Source organism: Antechinus flavipes, chromosome 2, assembly GCF_016432865.1.
Source record: "Antechinus flavipes isolate AdamAnt ecotype Samford, QLD, Australia chromosome 2, AdamAnt_v2, whole genome shotgun sequence".
NCBI lineage: Eukaryota > Metazoa > Chordata > Mammalia > Dasyuromorphia > Dasyuridae > Antechinus > Antechinus flavipes.
In genome coordinates, this window is record NC_067399.1 from 259,359,001 (window position 1) to 259,382,754 (window position 23,754).

General features: G+C 40.3%; 1 protein-coding gene across 1 annotated transcript in view; it reads right to left on the minus strand.

The window, feature by feature from the left end:
• The window catches only part of EXD3 (exonuclease 3'-5' domain containing 3), a 427,068-nt gene that overhangs the window by 154,492 nt on the left and 248,822 nt on the right, over positions 1-23,754 (minus strand). Inside the window, exons 19-20 of the mRNA XM_051976911.1 lie at positions 17,184-17,237; positions 16,375-16,506 (exon numbers count right to left, since the gene is read on the minus strand). Of these exons, the coding sequence (XP_051832871.1) occupies positions 16,375-16,506; positions 17,184-17,237 (186 nt within the window). The remainder of the gene's footprint in view (positions 1-16,374; positions 16,507-17,183; positions 17,238-23,754) is intronic.

Consider the following 23,754-nt stretch of genomic DNA (forward strand, 5'->3'; position numbering starts at 1 on the left):
AATTCCTATAGATTTGTGATGGAGAGAATCATCTGCATCCAGGTACAGGACAATGGGGACTGAATGTAGATCCTAACATAGTATCACAAGAGTGAATGTTGAAAACTATCTTCATATGTGTTTTGAAAAATAAAAAGCTATTGTTAAAAAAATAACAACAACAATAACAAAGAAAATAATTTTCAAGAATATGATTTTGTTCCTAGGGAAAGTTCTGAGGATTCTTAGAGATGAATTATTTGCTTTTCAATTCAACAACAATATATCAAGTATCTATTATGTCAGATGGAATACTTTCATTTTGATGCCATCACTTTCTTCCCCAATATGGGCAAATATGTTTGTGCAAAGACATTCCTCACTTTATGAAAAATGAATTCTATCCAAGCTGGCTGTAAGGTGAACTTCAGTAAAGTAAATTTATTCTCCCACTGCATTTATTTTCTAATTGTTTTAAAATAATTTTTATTGATATCTTTTGGTTTCACAATACTTAGATTTCCTTCTGTATCTTTCTTCTTCTCTTTTCCCAGATAGCCATTCCTTATAAGAAATAATTTTTTTAAAAAAGGAAAAAATTTAAAAACCAGCAAAACAAATCAACACATTAAAAAGCCCTCAAGAAAATGGTAATTATACCCAGTGCTCCAACTCATGCTCCCTAACCTATGCAAAGGAATGGGAGTGATCTCTTCTTTGCAGCTAAGCTTGTGTTTTTAAAAAATAATTTTGTAACATGTAGTTTTTTTTCTTTCAATAGTATTTTATTTTCCCAAATATATGCAAAGATAGTTTTCAACATTCACCTTTGCAAAACCTTGTGTTCCAAATTTTTCTTCCTTTCTGCTCCCCCCTCCCCAAGACAACAAACAATACAATATAGGTTAAACATGAACATCTAGTTTCTCTTCTTTTGACCTTTACTTTCCATTTACACTCTTGTTGTCTTTGTTATTTCACAAATCTTCCAATATTGTTTATAGATGACTTTTGTTATCTCTTAACTTGGCAAGTGTGAAGTGAAACCTCAGGTTTGTTTTGATTTGCATTTCTCTTATTAGTAATTTGGAGTGTTCTTTCATATGGTTGCTAACAGTCTACAATTCCTTTTTTTTTTTTTTTGAGAACTTCCACTGATATTCATTGTAAAAATAAAAATATATTTTCAAAAGGAATGAGCATGGAGAGAAGAGAGGAGAACCCCTGTGTTATGCTGGTCACTATGCCAGTTGGGAACTGTAATACTGATATAAAATTTTTTCCATTATAGGTTTTGACATGATATGCCACTGGCTATCATTCTCAACTTTTCCAATGCCTTACATATAGCAGGAACTTAATAAGTATTTGCTAAATTGAACTATCTCCTGAGTACAAGCAAAGAGTCACAGTCAGTCACAGCACCCTATGTCCTGGGCCATTCACACTGAAATTAATAAGTAACATCCTAAGGAGCCTTTGCTAACATAAAGTGCCTTGGGAATGTCTATTTCTAACAATAAAGATGACCCTATTGACCTAAACACTTCCTAAATAGACAGTAGATTCCATGGGGTGCCCTTGTGACAGTGAAATCATCCCAGTCCTAAAGAATTCTGTCAGCATGCCATGGAGACTAGGACATTTTGGGGATGAAGAAGTTGTCATAATTTTATTCTTAGTGCAGGACAGTATGAGAAATGAAGTTTCATGTGAACCAAAGAAACTCTTAAAAATAACATTATGATCCTCACGTAACATGAGCTGACCTTTCAGATTTCCATTTTAGCTCAAACGCCTACACTCTCCTTCTGGTTGTTGGGATATTTTTTGGCTAGATAACCACATGTAATCATGGGAAATCAGAGATTATTTCTTGGGTACAAAATTTAGTGTGGCAGTTAAAATGTGGGGTCAATCTTACTGTGTTGACTACTAAGAGTTCAAAGTCAAAGAAAATACTAGTGAAGGCAAGGTAGTTGTTTCTCTTCTTAAAGATGAGTATAAAATTTAGTCATGTAATCAACCTAAACAGTCTTAAAAGATGCTAAAACAAACAGAAGAGCCTGAGTAAACTAAAAAACAAAATGAATGAAAATCTAGCATGTTTTTAAGAGTTAGTCAGTCAATAAGCATTTATTAAGCACTTACTACATGCCAGACACTGTTGTTAAGTGCTGGGGATACAAAGATAGGAAAAAGACAGTACCTGTTCTCAAGGACCTCAAGATATGATGTGGGAGGCAGCAGACACATATAAATAAGTTAGATAAATTGGAAATAATTAACAGAGGAAAGGCACTAAAGTTAGGAGAAGTTGGGAAAGGCTTCTTGTAGAAGGTGGGATTTTAATTGGCACTTGCAGAAAACAGAAATGAGAAAGGAGGGATTCTAGGCAAGTGAGACAAACACTGAAAATGCCTGAGGTTAAGAGATGAAGAATATTGTTCAAGGAATAGCAAGGAGGCAAATGTTTAGATTTAAGAGTATATTTTAGAGAATCAGAATGGGCAATGAAGTAACAAAACTATTTCTTTTTACAAATGATTTGATGATATACTTGGAAAATTCTAAAAATTCAACTAAAAAGTTAGATGAAACAATCAATAATTTTAGTAAAGTACCAGGATATAAAAATAAGTACCCCTCAAATCATCAGCATTCTTATAGATCACCAACAAAATTCTGCAAAAAGAAATAGTAAGAGATATTCCATTTTAAAAATTGTAGACAGTATAAAATACCAGGAAGTATACCTACCAAAATTAACCCAGGAACTATATGAACATATTTATAAAAAAAATTTTATACAAATAAAGTCGGAATTAAACAACTGGAGAAATATTAATTGTTCATGGGCAGGCAGACCCAATATATTAAAAATGACGATTTAACCTAATCTATTTATTCAATGCTATCCCAATTAAATTACCAAAAAAATTATTTTACTGAGCTAGAAAAAATGATAATAAAGTTCATTTAGAAAAACAAAAGGTCAGGAATAAAAGGAATTAATTAAAAAAAAAGGAAGAAGATTTAGCAGTAATAGCTCTGAAACTGTACTATAAAGTAGTAATTATCAAAACTATCTGGTATTGGCTAAGAAATAGAAAGGTAGAGCAGTGAAAGCACACAAACAATATACAGTAACAAATAATTATAGTAACCTTGTATTTGACAAATATAAAGATTGAAGCTTTTGGGATAGGAATTCATTTTTTGATAAAAAATTGTTGGGAAACCTGGAAAGCAGTCTGGCAAAAATTGACATAGATCACTTTCTTACATCAATTACAAGATTAAAGTCAAAATGAATATATAACCTATCACAAGAAAATTAAAAGAAGAAGGAACACATTACTTATCAGAGTTACAGATAGGAGATCCATTCAGGAATAAACCAAGAGAGCATTATGAGATGTAAAATGGATAAATCTGACTTACATTAAATTAGAGTTTGTACAACTAAAACCAATGTAGCCAAGATTAGAAGAAAAGCAGAAAACTGGGGAAAAGTTTTATAGATAGTTTCTCTGATAAAGGTCTTTTATCTCAAATTTGTAAAGAATTTTGTCAAATTTAAAAGAATAAGTCATTCCTCAACTGGTAAATGTCAAATGATTTGAATGGGAAGTTTTTTCAAAGAAATCAAAACTATATATAGTCATATAAAAATGTTCGGAATCATTGTTTATTAGAGAAATATAAATTAAAACAACTTTGAAATATCATCTTATACCTATCAGATTGGCTAAAATGAAAGAAGGGGAAAGCGACAAAAATTGGAGGGGATTTGGAAAAATTGAGATACTAATTCACTGTTGGCAGAACAATGAACTGATCCAATCATTTTGGAAAGCAATCTGGAATTATATCTAAAGAGTTATAAAATTGTAAATAACCTTTGATTCAGCAATATCACTATTAGGTCTCGTTCACAAAGTGATTAGGGAAAAAGGAACAGAACTTATATGTTCTAAAATATTTATAGCAGCTCTCTTTGTAATGGCAAAGGGTGAGAAATTAAGAGATGCCTATCTAATTACACAATGGTTAAACAAATTGTGTATATGATTGTGATGATGTGCTACTGTGCTATAAGAGATAAACCTGATTGATTTTAGAAAAACATGGAAAGACTTGCATGAAATAATGAAGAGTGAAATAAGCAAAACCAAGAGAACATTGTATATCATAACAGCAATACTGATTTTGAGTATTAATAAACTACAAAGGACTTAAGAAGGTACTATCTACTTCCAGAAAAAGAAATGATAAACAGAAGTATGTATAGTATGCTTTTACACACACACACACACACACACACACACACACACACACAGAGTCTAATTGTAACCTTCTCTAGGGCAGAGTGGGGAAGAAAGGAGAAAAAAATAAAAAGTACACAGAAAAGAATGAAAAAAACTTAGAAGAGTGCAGAAAAGCAGGATAGTTTTGAAAACTATGTGTGGTATTTATTGCATAATTTATAAAAAAGTAATGAAATAAGAGATTATGATTTTATATTGAATCTTATTTTTATGTTGTGCTGTGTACATATAAAACTTTGTGTGTGTGTGTGTGTTTGAGTTTAAAATAAATGAAAATTAAAAAAAAAATTAAAATAAACTGAGGGAAAAAGAGTGTACAGGAATGGTATGAGATTTAAGAAGATTGAAAAGGTAGAAGGGGGCTAGGTTATGAAGGGCTCTAAATACCAAACAGCATTCTGTATTTGATCCTGTCTACCTGGAAGGAGACACTGGAATTTACTGAGTAAGAGGTATGATACGCACTTTAGGAAAACCATTTTGATAGCTGTGGGAAGAATGGATTTGCACCAAAAAGACCAATAAGCAGGTTATAGCAATAGTCCAGGTGTGAGGTGATGAGGTTAATAGGGTCAGAGGAGAGAAGGGGGAATATGTAAAAGCTGTTGCAAAGGTGAAATTGATGGGCCTTGGCCACAGTGTGGCAACAGGATATGGAGAGTAAGAAGTAGGAATCCAGGACGTCTCCTGAGTTGTGAGCCTAAGGGACTGGGAGAATGGTGGTGCCTTTGACAATAAAATGAAATTTTGGAAGGGCAGAGGAAAGATGAGTTTAGTTTTACACATATTGAGTGTGGGATGTCTCCTAGACAACTTGTTTGTTATATCCTATGGGTAGTTGGGATGAGAAATTGGAAGTCAGTAGAAAGTTTAGAGCAAGATAGGAAGATTTAAGATGGATCACCATAGGGCTGGAAATTAAATCCACAGGAGCTGATGAGATTGCCTAGTGAAGGAGTATGGAAGGAGAAGAGGAGAGGGTCCAGACAAAACCCAGGATACTGGCTCTTGTTTGCAAACTCTTGAAGCCTGATGTCATGGATACATCAATCAGAAACTTCTAGTATGTATGTCCCTCCTTGGATTATCACAATCAGAGCTGTGGACAGCTGTCTCACGTTACCTTCTACAGTTTAAAAAAAGCCTCTATCCAATATTAATGATAAAAAGTCACATTACTTACAAATTGGATGTGGAAGATCTGAGTTTAAATTTTGACACCATCAGTGTAATCTTGAGCAAATTACTAAAACTCCAATCAGCTTCCTTACAAGTAAAATGAAGATAATTTTTAAGGTCTTTCCAAATCTAACTCCCCCTGAGGGAGATACTCTAGCATTATCATCTCTATATTTCACAGTTAATAAACTGCGGCCCAGAGAAACTGATCAGGTTCACACAGCTAGTAATTGTCAAAGCAGAATTTGAACCCGGGTCTTTTCATCTCAAATCCAAAATTCTTCCTACTGAACCATGAGGCCTTTCTCTATGACTAGATTCTGACTTCTTCCACAGATGCCTCTCGCCTACCAAATCTGTTTTTGGTTGGTCGGTTGGTACAAATACCAGTGAAGGAAACAACAGCAAAAAGACACAGGAGGTGATTTTGTTTTGTTTTGCAAACTTGATATGCATCAAATGTAAGAAAATGCTGAATGGGTCTCCTAAGCTAACTTCCTTTATCTGCTGCCATTTGGGGATGTGAAGCATCACAGTGAAGATGCTTGGTAAGAGGTACTTGCTTGACCATTCTTAGCCACGCCCTTCTCCCCAATCCTCCGTGTTACACACAAGAAGCGAAGCTGCCGGAGAGGCCCGAGGTCACAGAGCACTGGACGCTTGTCCCTCCTAGGGCCCGGCAGGCCGGGAACCTCCCCTTCCGAAGCTCAGTCACAGGATGAGAGCGGCTCTCTTTTCCCCGCGGCATCAGCTTGTGGGGGCTGCTTCCTACTAAGGCACGGAAGGGATGGAGTCTGTCACAGAAGTCACCCCTGCTGACGAAAGTCCTGGAGGAAGAGGTATCCATGTTCTAAAGTAGCAATGAGGGGAACTAGTGCCAAGCACAGTAGTCACAGGTGTAAGCAATCAGCGCTGTGGAAAGGCAGTTCCGTTCATGCAGAAGTAAGTCCCTTGGCAGTCAGTGCCGTGAGGGTTTGCAAGCAGGCTTACGAAGCACAGAGTGCTGCCTTACAAATGTGCAGTTTGTGGCATTATCTGCAATGTGATCCAGTGGGTTCTGAAGATCAGGAAAGATGGGGGCCTGGGGCTGGGGCAGAGAGAAGGGAAGGGGAAGACGAAGCACGTCAATCATTCAGTCAGTCAGTCAGACAGGCTGCCCTCTGCCCCATCAGTGGGCATCATGAGATGGACTGAGCCAGGGTGACATCCCCACTGCCCAGTCTGGCAGGGCACGCTCTGCAAAGAGAAGGCAGCAGATGCTTCCTGGCCACTGGCGTTCTGATGAGAACAAGTTGTCAAGAAAGAATATTTTAAGTATAAGAAGCAGGAGTAGAACCAAAGATTAGCTTTGATGTGTGCCCCGGACAGTGACCTTTCCCAGCTCAAGTTTTTCCTGATCACCACTCCCAGGGACAACTCAGTTGACTTCTCTAGGACCCAGTCCCATCCCTTGTAAAACAAGGGGAGTGCAGAAGACAGTGTTTAGGCTTCTCACCCTCACATTCCCTGCTAACTTCCCTAGGACTCTGGAGGGCACCAACATCCTTCCTGCCTCCCAGGTTCAGAACTAGACATCATCCTCGACTTCTCCCTCTTCCCTCCTCTTTCTCCCCCCCCCCCCCCGATAACTCCTCTGACACTGTTCCCCCCTCATTCAAACCTGGACCATTGTGGTTGCCTCCTGATTGGTCTCCCTGACAAGTGTCGTCCTACTCCAATCCATCCTTCACTCAGCTGTCAAACTGATCCCCACAATTGCACAACTCCTCTGTTTGACTTTAAATCCTCAGAACCTGGCTCCTTCCCATCTTTCCAGTCTTCCTATACCTGACTCCCTTTCATATACATTGCAGTCTAGTGACATAAGCCTCTTCACTGCTTCTTGAGCACCAAACAATCTCCCATGCTTAGAATTTCCTCCCTCCTCGTCTCTACTTCCTCCTTGCCCTGGAATCCTTGGTGTCCCACTTTCTACAAGAAGCTTTCCTCAAGTATGTCTTTAAACTAGAGCTTTGAGATTATCTTCAATTCATCTTGTTTGTATAGAGTTGTTTTGCATGCTGTCTCTCCTTTCTGAGAGAAGGGGCTTTTTTGGTCTTTATCTTCACGGAGCTTAGATCAGTACCTGGCACATAGCACATGCTTAATAAATGCTTTTTGACTGACTGTGAGACCTCCTGCTAAGGAGGTTTACTATCACACTGGCCAATGTATTCTCTGTTCCCCTCTCTAACAAGATCTTGCTTGAGGCTTCTGTGTCTCATCACAATTTACTTCCTATCTGCTATTTCTTTTCCCTAACAAATCTTCATTTGTTTAGTTTGTTTACTGACTTTTTCTTTCCAGTGGTAAAGCTCCAGATCTCATTCAAGTATGAAGTTTCCATTCATTCCTGGAACACAGAAACTATCAGAAGCATAATGGCCAAAAGAGAAAATTTTGTTTCAATCTAAAGAAGTCTTTATGTGAGAATTACATTTTAAGGGTGTTTTATACTTATTTATACATATCCAAATGTACATTCTGAGTGTGCCAACAGAGGCATAATTAACAAGAACTACACCTGGGGGAATTCAGTTGGGGGTGGCGTTGAAACAGCAGAACAGAGGGCAGTCCCATCACCTTGGGTGTGCTTGTGCTAGCAGGGGTCTACTCTGCAGAGAACATAAACCCTCATCCTTGCGGGAGGGAAAGGAGGTCAACTATCAAGACAGGCTCTATGTGTATGTATGTATTTGCCTGCTGGAGGCAATCATGGAGAACCAGGACAGCAGTCAACTTTGGGGAGGAAGTCTGCCCTCCTCCAGGTGTCAGTGCCCTGGGGCAAAGTCCTGTTCATCCCAAGCTAGTTACGTCTCAGTGTGTTGGGTGCCATGGGAAAATGTTACCAAAGAAATAGTCCTACTCTCTGCACATCTCTTCACAGGCAAAGAACTGTGAAAGGATCAGGAGTTAAGGCAAAAAGGATTTGGAGCAGATCAGAAGATACAGTCACAAAATATCATGCTCGGGATGTTTATGCAAAACAAACTTCAGAAGCCTAAAGAGCTGCAGGTTTTGTAGCAAAATAGCAGAATCTTCTTTGTAAGCCAAGAACAGTTGGATCTTAGTAGCCAGCACAGTGTCAACAGTCTCACACTTTAAGAGCTAGCATAAATAACACATGTTCTTTCTGAAGAACTGAAAACATACCTATAGGCTATAAGTGAAAAAAGAGAAAACACAGATGTATGAAAGAAAGCTGGAGTGCACAACGTGCCTGTCAACCCGGCTAAATGACAAATATCTCCGGGAGAGACCCTGATGCTGCAGGGAGCACGGCACACAAACAGTCTTCCAGACAAGGCCTGGCCACATTGCAACATCTCCGTGCCTGGCATGCCCTAGTCTGGGCAAAAGACAAACTTCATGCTAACCCTGTGAAAACAGTTACTAGCAAGGAAAGACAGCCATCGGCCCTGAGCTGGTGAGAGGGGGAAAAATCCCAGGCTCTCAGTCTTCCCTAACTATGACCTTCATGCTCCACTGGATTTCTGAAGATACTGAAATCTTGGCAGTCAAGTACACAGTCTGTGGGAACGAGGAAGTCTCTGATAGGCCTGCTGGTGAGAATTGGGACCAGCCAGGCAATTTTGGGGCCCTGTGAAATCCTAAGGAGACAGACAAAAACAGCAGTTTGTGTTCTGTGCTGGGAACTAGGAGGAACCAGTGGCCAAACCGTGGCATGTGAGACACGAGAAGTCATCTGACAATGTGGCTCACCAAGGAAGAGCTGTACGGCCACCTTCCTTGCTCAGAGGCAGGGAGAGCAGTCTCCCGGCCTCTCTCGGGTAGCTGCGCCCCAAGGAGCAGGATCTGAGTCGAGATGACGACCGGGGGTTGGAACACCCAAGGCCAGGTTATAGAGCTCAGAGTTCAGGACAAATGCTCCCTTGCTTCCTCATAGGCTCGGGGTCAGTCAAAGAGAATGACAGAGACAGAGAGGGAAATAGAAAGAGGCATGTAAATATCTATATTATCTGGTCATTAAAAAAGTCTATATTCCCCAGCACCTGCAAACTCTCAAACTGGAAAAGTCAGGATTACTTCTGATCTCAATTACTGAGTCTACAGCTTTAAGAAGAAACAAGAATTTCTATGAGGAGCCAATCATCTCCCCCTCTCTAGGGCAGGAAAAGCTCATTCCTGAGAATCAGAAAGATCACAAACTTGAGGAAGATAGAGGTAAATTACAAGGACAGCTTGCTGATCTGGGGGCTGGGATTGAAGACTTGCAGAGGTTGAGATCTTGCTTCATGCCTCCTGTAAACCCTTTCATGATAGCTGGGTCTAATTCCCAAAGCTGCAGTCACTGAAACATCTGTTGGAAAAGGAGAACTTTTGGAACTCAATGCTTAGGGGATGTGGTGAAAAGCAAAATCCCAGCCAGGTGGGAAGAATTAGGAAATGTTTCCTGGAGGAGAGGAGTTTAGAGAACAGTCTGGAAGGATGGGAGGAGAGGGGCTGGCAAAGAGGAGGGGGAGGGGGCTTTCATCCAGCTGGGAGAACACATGAGCAAAGACACAAAGGTGGAGCTGAGATGTCAGGTACGTGGGATGGTGTGCAGATGTTCTTGCCCAGAAACGAACATGCTGAGAAGTGACAGGAGGTGAGGTTGAGGCTATGGAGGAAGTCTGAAAATCACAAATGAATTTTCATGCTATTCTTTCAACTCTTGACTTCCGGCCATAGCCTTTCTGGCTTCTGGGACAGCCAGGGAATGAAAGGGCGTACCATGGACACCAGTCCAGCACCAGCCTATTAGTACAACCAAAAGACAGGAAGCGGAGAAGTGAGAGATTCTTCCTTTCCTCTATTTTACTGATCTTCCTGAATATGACATGGTAACTCTGGTCATTGATACTTTGAAAAACAGCATACCACACCACAGCAGTACAGGATCATCTCCTCAATGAAATCTACAGTTATTCATGAGCTAGCTCTTATCAGTCAACACAGGAAAAACCAAGTTGATAAAGATGTCTATTGCACAGATAATGATAAAGTTGAGTGAACAGCCAATAATCTTGGACAGGCACTGCAGAGAGATACTAAACTAGGCCTAGGATTGAATAAGAGATAAGCAAACACCCAAGAAATTACATAGTGCTTTTAAAATAATCTCAAAAGCCCAACTATGTAATAGCAGTATTCTTTTGATGATGTTAGAGAAGTTAGGGAAAAATCAGCTTTAGAACAATCAAAATCTCAGGTGCTGCAAAGTGCAATGGGTACTAATGAACTGCAGAATATTTTAAAAAATGACTTGTGCAAAAGAAGCCGCATAAAATATATCATCAAAGATACACATGGCTGGAAAGGGAGACAGGATTGTCTTGTAGTGAGAGAAGGATAAACAGATTAAAAGCCGGGCTTATATCCATAAAATATTAAATGAATAAAAGGAAGATGGCTAGCATGTCTCTGTCATTTCAACTTGGCTCTATCTTCTACATAAGACCCTGTCTCCACACTCCCCACATTCTAGCTGCTTCTCACTCACAGAACTCTATCTCCTCCTGTCTTTGCTTTTCCCTTATGCCTAGAAAGCACTCTGACCTTACTAGAACCTCTTCAAGTCAAGAGCGATTTATTAAATACTTATTATGTACCAGGCAACTGAGACTACAAAGGCAAAAAACCAAACTGGTCCCTGCTCTGCTCAGTCAAAAAAGGAAGCGACATTCAAACAACTATGTAAAAACAAGATAAATAAGAAATAATCTCAGAGAGAAAGCCTGAAGGGGGCTGGGAAAGATTTCAGCTACATCCTGAAAACAGAGAAAGTCAGGAACTCAAGGATGAGGAGGGAGAGGATTTCAGGCTGGGGGGGACAGCCATGGAAAAACAAAGAACTGCAGAAAATAGGAAGCCATGGATGACTCTCCAATTTGCACTACTGTAGGATACACTGACATCAGCAAGATCAAGGATTTATTCAAATATGGCTGGAATCCTTCATTAACAGCAAATATCTCATAGTTATGCTGTAAGGGTGAGGAGGAAGGAAGCAGGGAACAAGCATTTAAAGGCCTATCATGTGCCAGAGGCAGTGTGCTAAGCACTTCAGAAATTATCTCATTTGATCTTCACAATAAACTGGGAGGGAGGTGATATTATCCCCATTGTACAGATGAGCAAAGTGAAGCAAAGTTAAGTGGCTGGTCCAGGGTCACATAGTCACTAAGTAGCTGGCCAAATCTGGCCTCGGGTTTTCCTGATTCCAGGGCATCACCTTGCTGCCCGAGAGAATAAAGACATGATTGTGGAACTGAGGCAGTTGCTGAGTTTTACTAACCACCTTGATTTGCTCGAGCTCCCTAGTATCCAGAGGAGGCCAGGCTGAGCATTCCTTAAGCTGAACGTATCAGAAATTCCCCGGAGTATTCCCTTGCTGAACCCTCGCCGAACTCCCTCTGCTGTGCTACAGAGCCAACTCAGCCTGGCTCATGTTGACCCCCAGCCCAGTGGCCAAACCCGATACTCCTTCTGAAAAACAGCCCAGCCCCGAGATAACCTGAAAAAACCGCTATGCAATTACCCTCACCCCCCATCTGTGGTTTTTGTCTCTATAACCCCTGCTGCCTAAGTCCACCAAGAGTTCAATTCTAACCGTGCTTCTGAACAGACACGTATGCATGTCTTCTTAAGAGGAATAACCCCCCAGACACAACCAAACTGTTTTTCTTAGACCAACTCTGGAAAAGTTTCAGACAAAATAATTACCGTAGCAGGAGGCAGTGCCTGGTTGGGGCCAAATTTTCTGTCTATCACATACGTGCTCAGCCATTTTGCCCATCAAAAGCCATTTGATTGGAGAGGGTACATGGCAAATAGAGGTCAAGGAATAACCATATTTGCAAACTACATATTTAATCATGAAACTGTCTTTGTCCTTTGTACTTGGATGAGAAAATTGGGTTAATCCAGAACCTCAGGCCAAAGCTGGGTCTAGAGGGTAGAATAACTAGACCCCTCCTCATCTCCCATTTTGAGATTGGAGGTAGGGGTGGGGAGAGCAGATGAAAAGGAAGCAAAAGCCAGAGAGAGCACAGGCCTCGAGTCTGTTTACAATACCTCAGAGGGCTGGGAACGTTTCTACCGACAAAAGAAGTGTTAAAAAGCTCTTATCTTATTATCAAGGCTTCTAGTAATCAACTCAGATCCCCACACAGCAGTTATGATGCTTTGGAGATGTATAGAGGATATAAAAGAATATGAAAAGCAGAGGGTACTTCCTGGGCTCCTCCAAGGAATCAGGGGCAGCCTCTGCAATATGGAAGGGACACTAACTCACAGGAAATTAGGAAAGAAAAGCCACAGGCGTGCTTCAAAGAGCCTGAGCCGAGCAGGGTGGGGGATGGGGAAGGGCGGGGTGGGTGCAGAGGGAACACAAGATCACAGGGAGACTACCTTCCACATATAAAGAATGATTCCCCTTCCCCCTGCCCCCCAATCAAACCTCAGGCTACATGGATGGCAGAGCCTGGAGGTCAGGAAACGCTGCTAAAGGCACGCACGGGTTTGACTTTCTAGCTCATCCCCAGTAATGTTATGACAAATGTCAGCCACAGATTCAATGATATGTCTCCTCTCTGACCACAAAGAGACTAAAAACAATAACACAGGTTAAAAGCAAAACGAATGCAAAGTATAGAAGAGATCCCAGGCCCCTAACAAGGCCCTTATGAGCAAAGAACAGCGTGTCATGGATGCTATTTAAAGATGGCAGGTCTTGTTCAGACTAGGGCCTCGTGGGCTCCTTCAGGCTCCCAATCTCTAGGTCCATCTACATAAAGGAATGAAGGAGGTCGCTTATCTTAGGAAGTTTCTTATTTTGGGCACCCCACCCAGCCGGCCCACAACCCAACCTGGGCTCTGATTGCATGGGGGAGGAGGCCAGGCTCTCGTGCTCCTTCCTCCTTCCTTCGTGAGTGAGAAAGGCGAGAGCTGCGAGTTCTCAGCTCCATCTGCTTTGACGTTACAGCCACATGAAAGGAGCCCAAGCCTGCTGAGCATACTGTGGGCACAGAGGCTTTCAAGAGACAGGCTCATTTCCAACCTAATCGACAGCTCGAGGGATCTCTTACTAATCAGCCACCAATACGGCCTGAGTTCCCAGGCTGACTTCAAAGCTGCTCACGTGGTGCCCCCAGTGGAGCCCTTTTCACATGGTCAGGGTGGTACCCACTTCCCCCCATCACATGGACTTGGGTGACATTTCGGCTCTGCATGCATCAGTGTCCATGGGGATGTGCTGTTCCAGGCAGAGATTTTTTCCCTCTTTGTTTTCAAAGGTAAAACTCACTTGGAAATATGGACAAAGCTCTGTAATGTCGATTTCAAAGTGTACCTTGTCAATTCTTGGGTTTTTCCATCAGACTGCCTCCTTTCATTTATTTTAAATCATGCTGTGGCCAAAGATTTTTAGAAACTTCAAAAGAGAAATCAACCCCATCAATATAAAGAATTAAGGTCAGCTGAGGATCCTATCCTCTAATGAACAAAGTCTGGTCTTCAGGTAAAAGAGGAAAGCAAGAGAGATAAGTTTTGGGGGGACCATGACTCATTCAGCAGGAAAAACCATAAATCTGAACTCCACAATGGACACAGAGAACTGAGTTCAAACCTGGGAAGTATAAAGAAGCTTGCTATTAAATTTAAAATTCTTTTTGTTTTTAACAGGATTTGAATTTTAATGAAGCACAAACTCAAAGTTGCAGATGTCAAGCAGAAGATGTAAAACAATATTTAGTAAAAGTACACTTTTTGTTTCTTCTAGTAGTAGGAGAAAACTCTCAACTCCCTTTTCCTTCCTATTGTCAACCCAATCCCTAATATTCCAGGGTGTTCTTCACAGATGGGGGATTTTCTATGATGACCCATTCTTTTTTTTTTTTTTAATTTAAATTTTATTTTAGTTAATAATAACTTTGTATTGACAGAACCCATGCCTGGGTAATTTTTTACAACATTATCCCTTGCACTCGCTTATGTTTCGTTTTTTCCCCTCCCTCCCTCCACCCCCCCTCCCCTAAATAGCAAGCAGTCCTATATATGTTAAATATGTTGCAGTATATCCTAGATACAATATATGTTTGCAGAACTGAACAGTTCTCTTGTTGCACAGGGAGAATTGGATTCAGAAGGTAAAAATAATTTGGGAAGAAAAACAAAAATGCAGATAGTTCACATTTGTTTCCCAGTGTTCCTTCTTTGGGTGTAGCTGCTTCTGTCCATCATTTATCCATTGAAACTCAGTTAGGGATGACCCATTCTTTAAACCCCATCTTGACTTATATTCTATGTTCTTGTTCTGGTTTTACTCTTACCAATAATATTTTGCTACAATGAACTAGAAATGTTATTTTGCATGCTCTGTACCACTCTCCAGAGCAGATACCTAAGTGATTTAAAATAATAAATAAATAAATAAAACTTTACTGACAACAGACCCATGGTTATAGTAATAAATCATCAGTAATAAATGTCCCCCTGATTCTACCCTAGAGCTTGGCCAAAAATATGGTTCATGACATCTTCCTAGCCAGGCTCTTCCTTTCTAATTTTTTTTCCATTTATCTTGCCATAGAGTTGCTAAAGTTCATTGATCTGCCTAAAATATTAATCTAATGTGTGTTCCAGATTGACTAATTCAATCTTGATAGTCATGATCAGAACAAATAGAAAGTTAAAGACATATATCTTTTTCCCCCATTTAAAAACTTGCATTAAAAAAACAGCAATAACAATTTAATTGTTAGATATAAATATCTATCCTTTAAGCCAGGTATTGTTCCTGCCTTTAAAATTGATTTTCTTGCCATCTGAAACAATAGAAATTCCAAGAAATATGCTTAAGGTAGGAGATAGTTGTATTACACCTTGTTGAGAGTTTTGACTTCAATGCCAGCAGCAATTATGGACTAATCAATCAACTAGCCTGTTTATATCAATCTTTGGGCATACAAAGACAAAAATGAAACTCCCTGCTCCTAATGAGATTACCTGTATTTTACCAAAGTGTACATAGAAGTATATGCAAAATACTTAGAATGAAAATCCAAGGGGGTTCGATAGGAGTTTGGGAGGGGGGTGCTCCTTGAGGCTGGGAAAAAAACAAGGAAAACCTTATTATGCAGGCGGCATGATTTGACTTTTGCAGAAAGTGTAAGACTTTACATTACAGGGCAGACTTTACACAGACAGGAAGGAAAACGGACAAAACAACTAACCAATTTCTCTTAGCCAGAAAATCAACAGGAGCCATCTGTAAAACTCCACCTGCTCATCACTGCCCTCAAGATACTTCTCTAATACAATTATCTGATATGAGTTGATTTCATTCAGAATCACATCTGACTTACATTTAAATCAAAAGGGAGAGAAAAAGAAAACCAGACACATTCAATGTGTTAATATATTTTTGAGTGGGGGGACTGAAAAACCAAAATGGAGAAAAGAGAAGTTTGCTACTGATCCTTACCTGTTTCTACTAACCCATCATCCCAGCAATTTGAAGCCTTTTGGAAATAAGGACATGAGCCTGGCCACGTGTGCTGCATGGACCAGACCCCCTCAAACACAATGCTCCAAGGGTGCTGTGCATCTGTTTACTTTTCAAGTTAAAGTGACTCAAATCTAGTTTGCTTTGATACATTTTGAGAATTCCATGATGCCCCTAGAGATCTCAAGGGATGACCTGAGTGCTGTTAAACTGGCTTAAGAATGATGGCATTTTGTTCCTGCCTGCCTGAACACCGCGAGCCCCAGAACAGGAAGACGCCACAGCAACAGCAGTTTAGGCGCCGCGTCAAGCAGGCGACGTTGGGAGCCCAGGGCCTACCTGGCAGCGGCTGAAGATGTCGGTGAATGCGACGCGGACGTTGAAGTGCTTCAGGACGCTGAGAGCCTGCTGCTTGGCCTTGTCAGAGCAGTTTACGGAGAAGCACCGTCCTTCCCCCACCTGGGCCTGCAGCTGCAAAACAGATACACGGGACACAGAGCTGAGCCTTCTTCCTCCCACAGGGAGGGCTTGGTTTTTATAACAGCCTTCCCCTGACATGCAGAGAGGACCTGGGTTCTGTGCCCGGCCTACGTGGCACACACAGAAAACTTCTGAAACTGGGTGGTCGTGGATGGCGTCCTTACTCTGGGCAGGCTGCTACCTTTGGTCACTACTCTAGCAATCTGTGGAAATCCTCGGTTGTCACTCTTTGCATCTAGAGCCAAGTTGGCGATTTTTCCTGAGGTTTAGAGAAGTAGTGCCAGGCCCAACAGGGATTGGGGCAGAGACTGGGTCTTCAAAGAGTGACAGCAGAGGAGAGCTAACAGAAGGGTTACAGTGTTTTTTAAAAAAAAAAAGGTCCTTGACCCAAAGGAGCTCTGTGGATACAGAGCCCTAGGAGGGTACCTGAATGTAAGTACCCATGGCTCGAAGCCAATTGGCTCTGGGAAGATTAGGGGATCCCCCTTTCAACTCTAAACTGATCTCTACAAAGAGTCTCATACACATATCGCCCATATCAGGGAAAAATCTTTGGAAATCTGAACAGAAACATAGGTAAGAGGTGAGGCTTTCCCTTTCTCAAGATCAAGTATGTACAAAGTCAAGGAATACAGAAAGACTGAATAACTGAAACTGAAGTTTTTTACCTTCTGATATGGTGATCCAGAGGTCAGTATGATTCTCCCCTCCTTTCTGGCAATCTGAAGGCAGAATTTAAGTTAATATGAATTAATTGACAGAAATGACAAATAAATCAATATCTTATTTGTCCCTCCTCAGAACAAAAAGGAATATCACTTCCTACAAAGGTGATTATATGAAAAGGGGGTGATTTTTTTTTAAGGCGGTGGTCTGACCACATCATCAGTCAGTCATTCTATGAGTATTTATTAAGCACCTACGATGTGACATTTTGCTAGGCACTGCACTACAGATACAAAAAGAGGCCAGACTTAGTCCCTTCCCTCAAGGAATTTGCAATCTGATGGAGGGGAGAACATACAAATTTGCATAAATAAGCTATATACAGGACAAGCAAGAGATAATCAATGAGGGAAGAAACTAGAATTAAGAGGGATTGAGAGACGATGAGATTTTAACTGGGTCTTGAAGGAAATCAAGGAAGCCTGGAGATGGAGCCAAGGGATACAACTAGGAGACCAGTGTAACTGAATTGAACAGTATGGGGAGGAAGAGGAGAGGGTGTAAGATTGGTTGGATCAAAATGACATCACTATGAGTAGTTGTACACAGCAACATCATACACAGCACAACAAGATTATGTGATGATCAACTGTGATGGACATGGCTCTTTTAAACAATGAGGTGATTCAGGCCAATTCCAATAGACTTGTGATGAAGAGAACCATTTGCATGCAGGGAAAGGACTATGGGGACTGAATGTGGATCACCACATAGTATTTTCACCTTTGTTGTTATTGTTTGCTTGCTTATTTTTTTTCCTTTTTGATCTGATTTTTCTTGTGCAGCATGATAAACGTGGAAATATGTTTAGAATAATTACATATTTTTAACATATAAACTAGCTGTTTAGGGGAGGAGAGGGAGAGAGAAAAGTATGGAACAAGGTTTTGCAAGGGTGAATGTTGAAACCATCTTTATGTATTTTGAAAAATAAAAAGCTACTATTAAAATTACTCTCCCCCTTGACATTACTATGGTAGTGTTGAGTTACAGTATGTTTGACTGTGACTGATCAGACCAATGTGAGCTTGGAGTACTCTGCCACAGGTTGGACACAAATAGTCCATATGAACATTTGGGAAAGTTTCTCTAACTATGAAGAACATGAGAAGGGAGAAAAGAAGATGAAAGGTACAAGTAGACGCAAGTGGTAGTTGGGGAGCAGGCTATGAAAGCAGATTTTGTTTTTGATCCTCAAATAGGGAGCCATTGCAGTTTATTGAGGCGGGGTGGGAAGGACTGGTGTAATGCACATACATGTGTGCTTGCACATTTATGGATGTGACATAATCAGACCTGTGTGTTATCAAAATCACAGTGCAGCAAAATGGAAGGTGGACTAGAATGGGCAGAGATTTGTGTCAGACTGATCAGCAGACTAGTGCAAGAATCTGGACGTGAGGACTTGAGAGAGTGGTAGAATATTAGTAGTATCAGAGGAGAAAAGTGGAGGGAGTAGGATGATGTATTCAAGAGATCTGATGAGGATAAAATTAATGGGCCTTGGCAGTAGATTGGATATAAAGGGAAGAAAGAGCAAAGAGCTAAAGATGATACCTATGGTGGTCTCCTCAACAGTAATAGGGAGGTCTGGAAAGAAGAGAGGGTACATAAAGAAAATGAGTTCAGTTTTGGACATGCTGAATTTAGGCTGTCTCCTAGATTTCCAGTTGGAGATATCCTAGAGTTAGTTGGAGACTTGAGAATCATCAGCATAAAGATAATAATTGGATTCATTGGAGCCGATGGGATCACCAAGTAAAGTAACATAGAGGGAGAATAGGACCCTGGAAAGAATCTATGGGACGTCCATGGTAAGTGGCCATGATCTGGAAGACCACCCAGTGGAGACATAGAAAGATGGGTCAGAGAGGTGGAATAGGAGAATGTGATGTACAGAACACCTAGAGAGAAGAGAGCATCAAGGAGAGAAAGTAAGAGTTCAGCCACAAAGGACAGACAGGATAGTTACTGGGGATAGAAGCTCAAATGAGAGTTTTTTGAAGATGAAGGAGACGTGGGTGTGTTGGTAACCACAACTCAATAAAGTTAGTGGCTCCTTGTTACTTCCAGTATCAAATATAAAATCCTCTTTGGTTTTTAAACCCCTCATAATCAAACATTTGCCTGCCTTCCCAGCCTTTTCACACTTTACTCCTCTCCATTCACTCTAGAATCCTGTGACACTGGCTGCCTTCACGATGTAGTTAACATTCCAAGTCTCCACTCTCTCCTTTTTTTTTTTTTTTTTTTTAAACTGGTTGACTCCTACTTCTCCCCCTCCCCCACCCCATTCACAAAAAGAATGCTGTCCCTGTTCCTCCCAGGGGCCTCCTGGCTGTCTCCTATTCCACTGTCGGTGGGAAGGCTTTTCCAGTCTCTCTTATTAGCAGTGCCCTCCTCCTGGGATTGCCTTTCATTTATACTCTGTGAAACTTGCACATACAATTTTTTCCCCCTGAGGGATCTGGTGTTAAGTAACTGCCCAGGGTCACACAGCTAGGAAGTGTCATGGGTCCGAGATGAGATTTGCACTCGGGCCTTCCTGACTTCGGGGCTGATGGCATGTACAATTTTTCACACATTGCTTCCCCCTTTAGAATATCGGCTCCTCCAGGGCAGGGACTGTTTCTGCCTTTGCAAGTCATGGCTTTACCTTCCTACTGCTAGGGTCCTCTTCCAGAACCGGGGATTAACAACCAGAGCAGCACTTAGGACAGTGTTGGATCCACGGTAGGTGCTTAATAAATGCCTTTTTATTGACTGACTAGGCTCAGTGATTTCATGCACATTCTGCTGTTTTGATACCTAGGATTTTCCAGGTAACTGATCCCCTTTTGATAGCCCCAAGTTAGACTACACTAACAAATCTTGTTGGCAGAAATATGCACAATGCAGACCTTAGAAAGTGAAAAGCTCTCTCAAGTCTTGAACTACAGTTTCATCATAACCATTCAGTCAGGGATTAAGTAGGCAGGCAATTGAGACAATCCTTTCAGGGCTGTCTCTTCCTGTGACCCAACAGCCCCACCTCCAACGTACTCAGTAACTGCCCATCACATTCCTGGTGCTGTTTAAATCCCAGAGCATTGAATTTCTACCACCACAAAGAATAAAGTGAACTGCACTCAGAGTGAACTCCAACCTGAATGTGTCACAAATGCTGGATTGGTGTGGGAACGTAGGTCCTCTCAGGAGCCACCCCACCCTAGCTCCATTCCCTCAGGGAAGGTAAGAGAAGTGACTGATGAAATTACAAGGCTCCCAAAGGTCTTTCTACCTCCTCAGGGACTCTTCCGTTGTCCTGCCCTCGTGGGGCACCAAGAGTTCAGGTCCTGCTCCTTAACCCACCAAGACAAATCTAGTGCGCTCTGTGAGAAGACAAGTTACTCGAGATCCACCGGAGGACCAGCGAGACATTATTCTGCACTAGGGTAACTATTATTCAGTCTTAACCACTATCATCTATTGAAAGTGGTTTGAATGATGTCTGGAGCTAAAATGTTTGCCTCATAAATATTTTTTTTTCCCATTCAAGTTTTGTGTTTCATAATATGTTGCTAGATCAAAGTGATATTTTTTTAAAACTCCCAGTTTTAGTTTCTTTCTTAAATGTGACAATGAGATTTACCCACTTTGGGGAGAAGCAGCATTGTAAAAAACAGAGTACTGGTTTTAGAGTTACAAGACCCGAGTGTGAATCCCAGCTCTACCCTTTACCCTTTGGATGATCTTTGTCAAATCATCTAGGCTGCTAGGTGATGCAGTATATAAAACTCAGACCTTGAAGTCAGTAAGACCTAAGTTTAAATCCCAACTTCAAACATTTAATCACTTCACTCCTGTTTGTCTCCATTTCCTCAAGTGTAAAATGGAGATAAGAAAAGCATCTGCTTTCCACAATTGTTGTAAGGATCAAATAAGATAATTGTAAAAAGTGCCTAGCACAGTGCCTAGTAAATAGTAAGCTTTGAATAAATAATTAATAAATACTTATTCCCTTTCCTCGCCCCCTCCCCAATTTAATTTCTGTGGGTTTCAGTCAGTTTCCTTATCCATAAAAGAGAGAGTTTGGACTACATGACCTCTCAGGTCCCTTTTAGGCTCTCTAAGACTCTATCCTATAACGTTCTCTTCCTTGTTTCATGAGTCTTTCCCTTCTCTTTAGATGTTTCAAATACAAGAAAGTAATGATTGAAACTTTTCATGAAGTTAAAATTCTAATCTAATTGTTATTTTTCAGTGTTATTGGGATTCTCTCTCTGGGTAAGTTAAAGAAGTAGGAAGGATTCAAAGTTCTGGCAGCAATAGATGGGATTGGGCCTTTTCTTATAGCTGGGACTTGAATAGCATTTAATCTGCTGCTCCAGTCATTCAAACCCTGTCCTAGTAAAAATGTTAGGTTTTGCAACATCTACTTAATGTGATTAATTGTTATAGTATCAAAGTTTGAACTTATTGATCAAATAAGCTTGAAACTCAAATGTTTAAATTGGAACACTTCATATTAAACAATGAATTTAGAGATGTGACATCACAGCCTTCTCTATCAAACAAAAGTAAAATATGGAAAGCTAAGTTCTGGGATCAATGATGTAAAATTAGAAAATCACCAGATCTATAATTCATTTCTATCTATGTCATGGGGTAAATTGCCATCTTAATTTAACTTTCAATCAGACAAAACTTTCTGCTCAATCTATTTTTCCTCAATCATCATATCTATTCTAATGACAGTCAATGAGAAAAATATAATTTGTTTTATTAAGTTCACTTTATTAGTACATACCTATTTTATAAAGTGCATGTAGGTATAAATCTGTGAAACTGAAATATCTTAGAAATTAATCTTGAAATCACTTCTTTGAAGTGAGACCAGAGCATGTACAGATAATTCACAGGCTCTCTATCCTTGGTTTTGGTGGTTACGGGAAGATAAAGGGGATGCTAAGTCTCGATTCAGCTAAGGTTGTGAGGATTCAAGCATACTGCCTTTGTAATCTCTACATATCTTTGCTCTTAGAAATTGTTTTTTTGAAGACTGCTCAGAATTAGCTCCCTTCCCCCACAATGTTGATCTTTTCTCTTCAGATGATCAGATTAATCCAGGTGGTATCTTGTTTCTCTTGGGAGGCCTGTTGGTTCCTCCATATGGGTATTTTCATTCCTTTCCTTCCACCCTGAGAGCAGAACTATTGGGAGAATCCCAAAGATCCATCTTACCCTCAAATCCACATTGTGGTTTGGAGTAAATTGTTCATGAGGGACTTGAAAAGTCATTCAGTTATTTTTTCAGTCACTTAAAGAACATTTTATCTTCTCTATTGTGCAAATATGCTTGCTCTCAGGTGAAATACATATCTAATAAAATGATCTTTTCCTTTTAGGACCAAAAAATCTCTGGACTATAGACTGCTGAGGAGTCATGGAGTTATTCAAATGAGTCCATAAATCCATATTTGTACCAAGCATTGTTATTTGAAAGTTAGCTTCAAAGACCTATGCTCTATGCCTCAATATTACAAATAATCATTCATAGAAAAATATATTTCCGAATAAGAAACATTGCCTCTGTAACCTGAAAAATACGATGACTTGCAAATATATATAGATAAATACACACACACACACACACACACATATATGTACATTACTCTTTTTCAAATAAATTTATGCCCTACTATGATTACAAAAATATTTCATTCAAAAGTATCTTTCTGTTATCATAGGTTTTCTTAATTATTAAATGTTAATATCTAATACAACCTACTGCCATGTGTGGGGTACTAAGTTTTTTGACATTAAAAAAAGTCCTCCATATATACATATTTGTATTTAACATATACTTTAACATATTTAACATGTATTGGTCTACCTGCCATCTGGGGGAGGAGGTGGGGGGAAGGAGAGGAAGAATTGGAACAAAAAGTTTTGCAACTGTCAGTGCTGAAAAATTACCCAGACATTTATCTTGTAAATAAAAAAATCTATAATTAAAAAAGAGCCCTCGTATTTGAAAGTTGGGAATCATTAATCTAAGCACATATCAACATGATCATGTCTAAGAATATATATTTCTTTCCACTGATGGAACACAGGAGGCACTTAGTAAATATATGTTACTTGTCTGTATGCCTGGCATGTTCAGGTCTGGTTATTTGGAAAGATGGCAGAGTGTATTTATGGCTATGACTCCCCATCAGAAGCTCCCTAGACTCTAGCTTCTGGTTTGTGCCTATGAATGACAGCATAGGCTGAATTGGACCATCCTGCATACCTTGGGAACATATCAAAATGACGCATCCAAAGAGGACATTAGAGGGTTTAGAATGTATGGACAGCACTGCTTATATGCTGGTCCAATGAAGAGTCAGCGTTTTCTCCGAGAAACCAATCTCTGAAACATTAAGTACCAGTCATATAACTCACGTGCATATGTTAAAACTGGCTTTGCTGGTATTGTCAGACAAAGAAATTTGAAAACATTCTTACCACCAAAGTAGAACTCTGCTA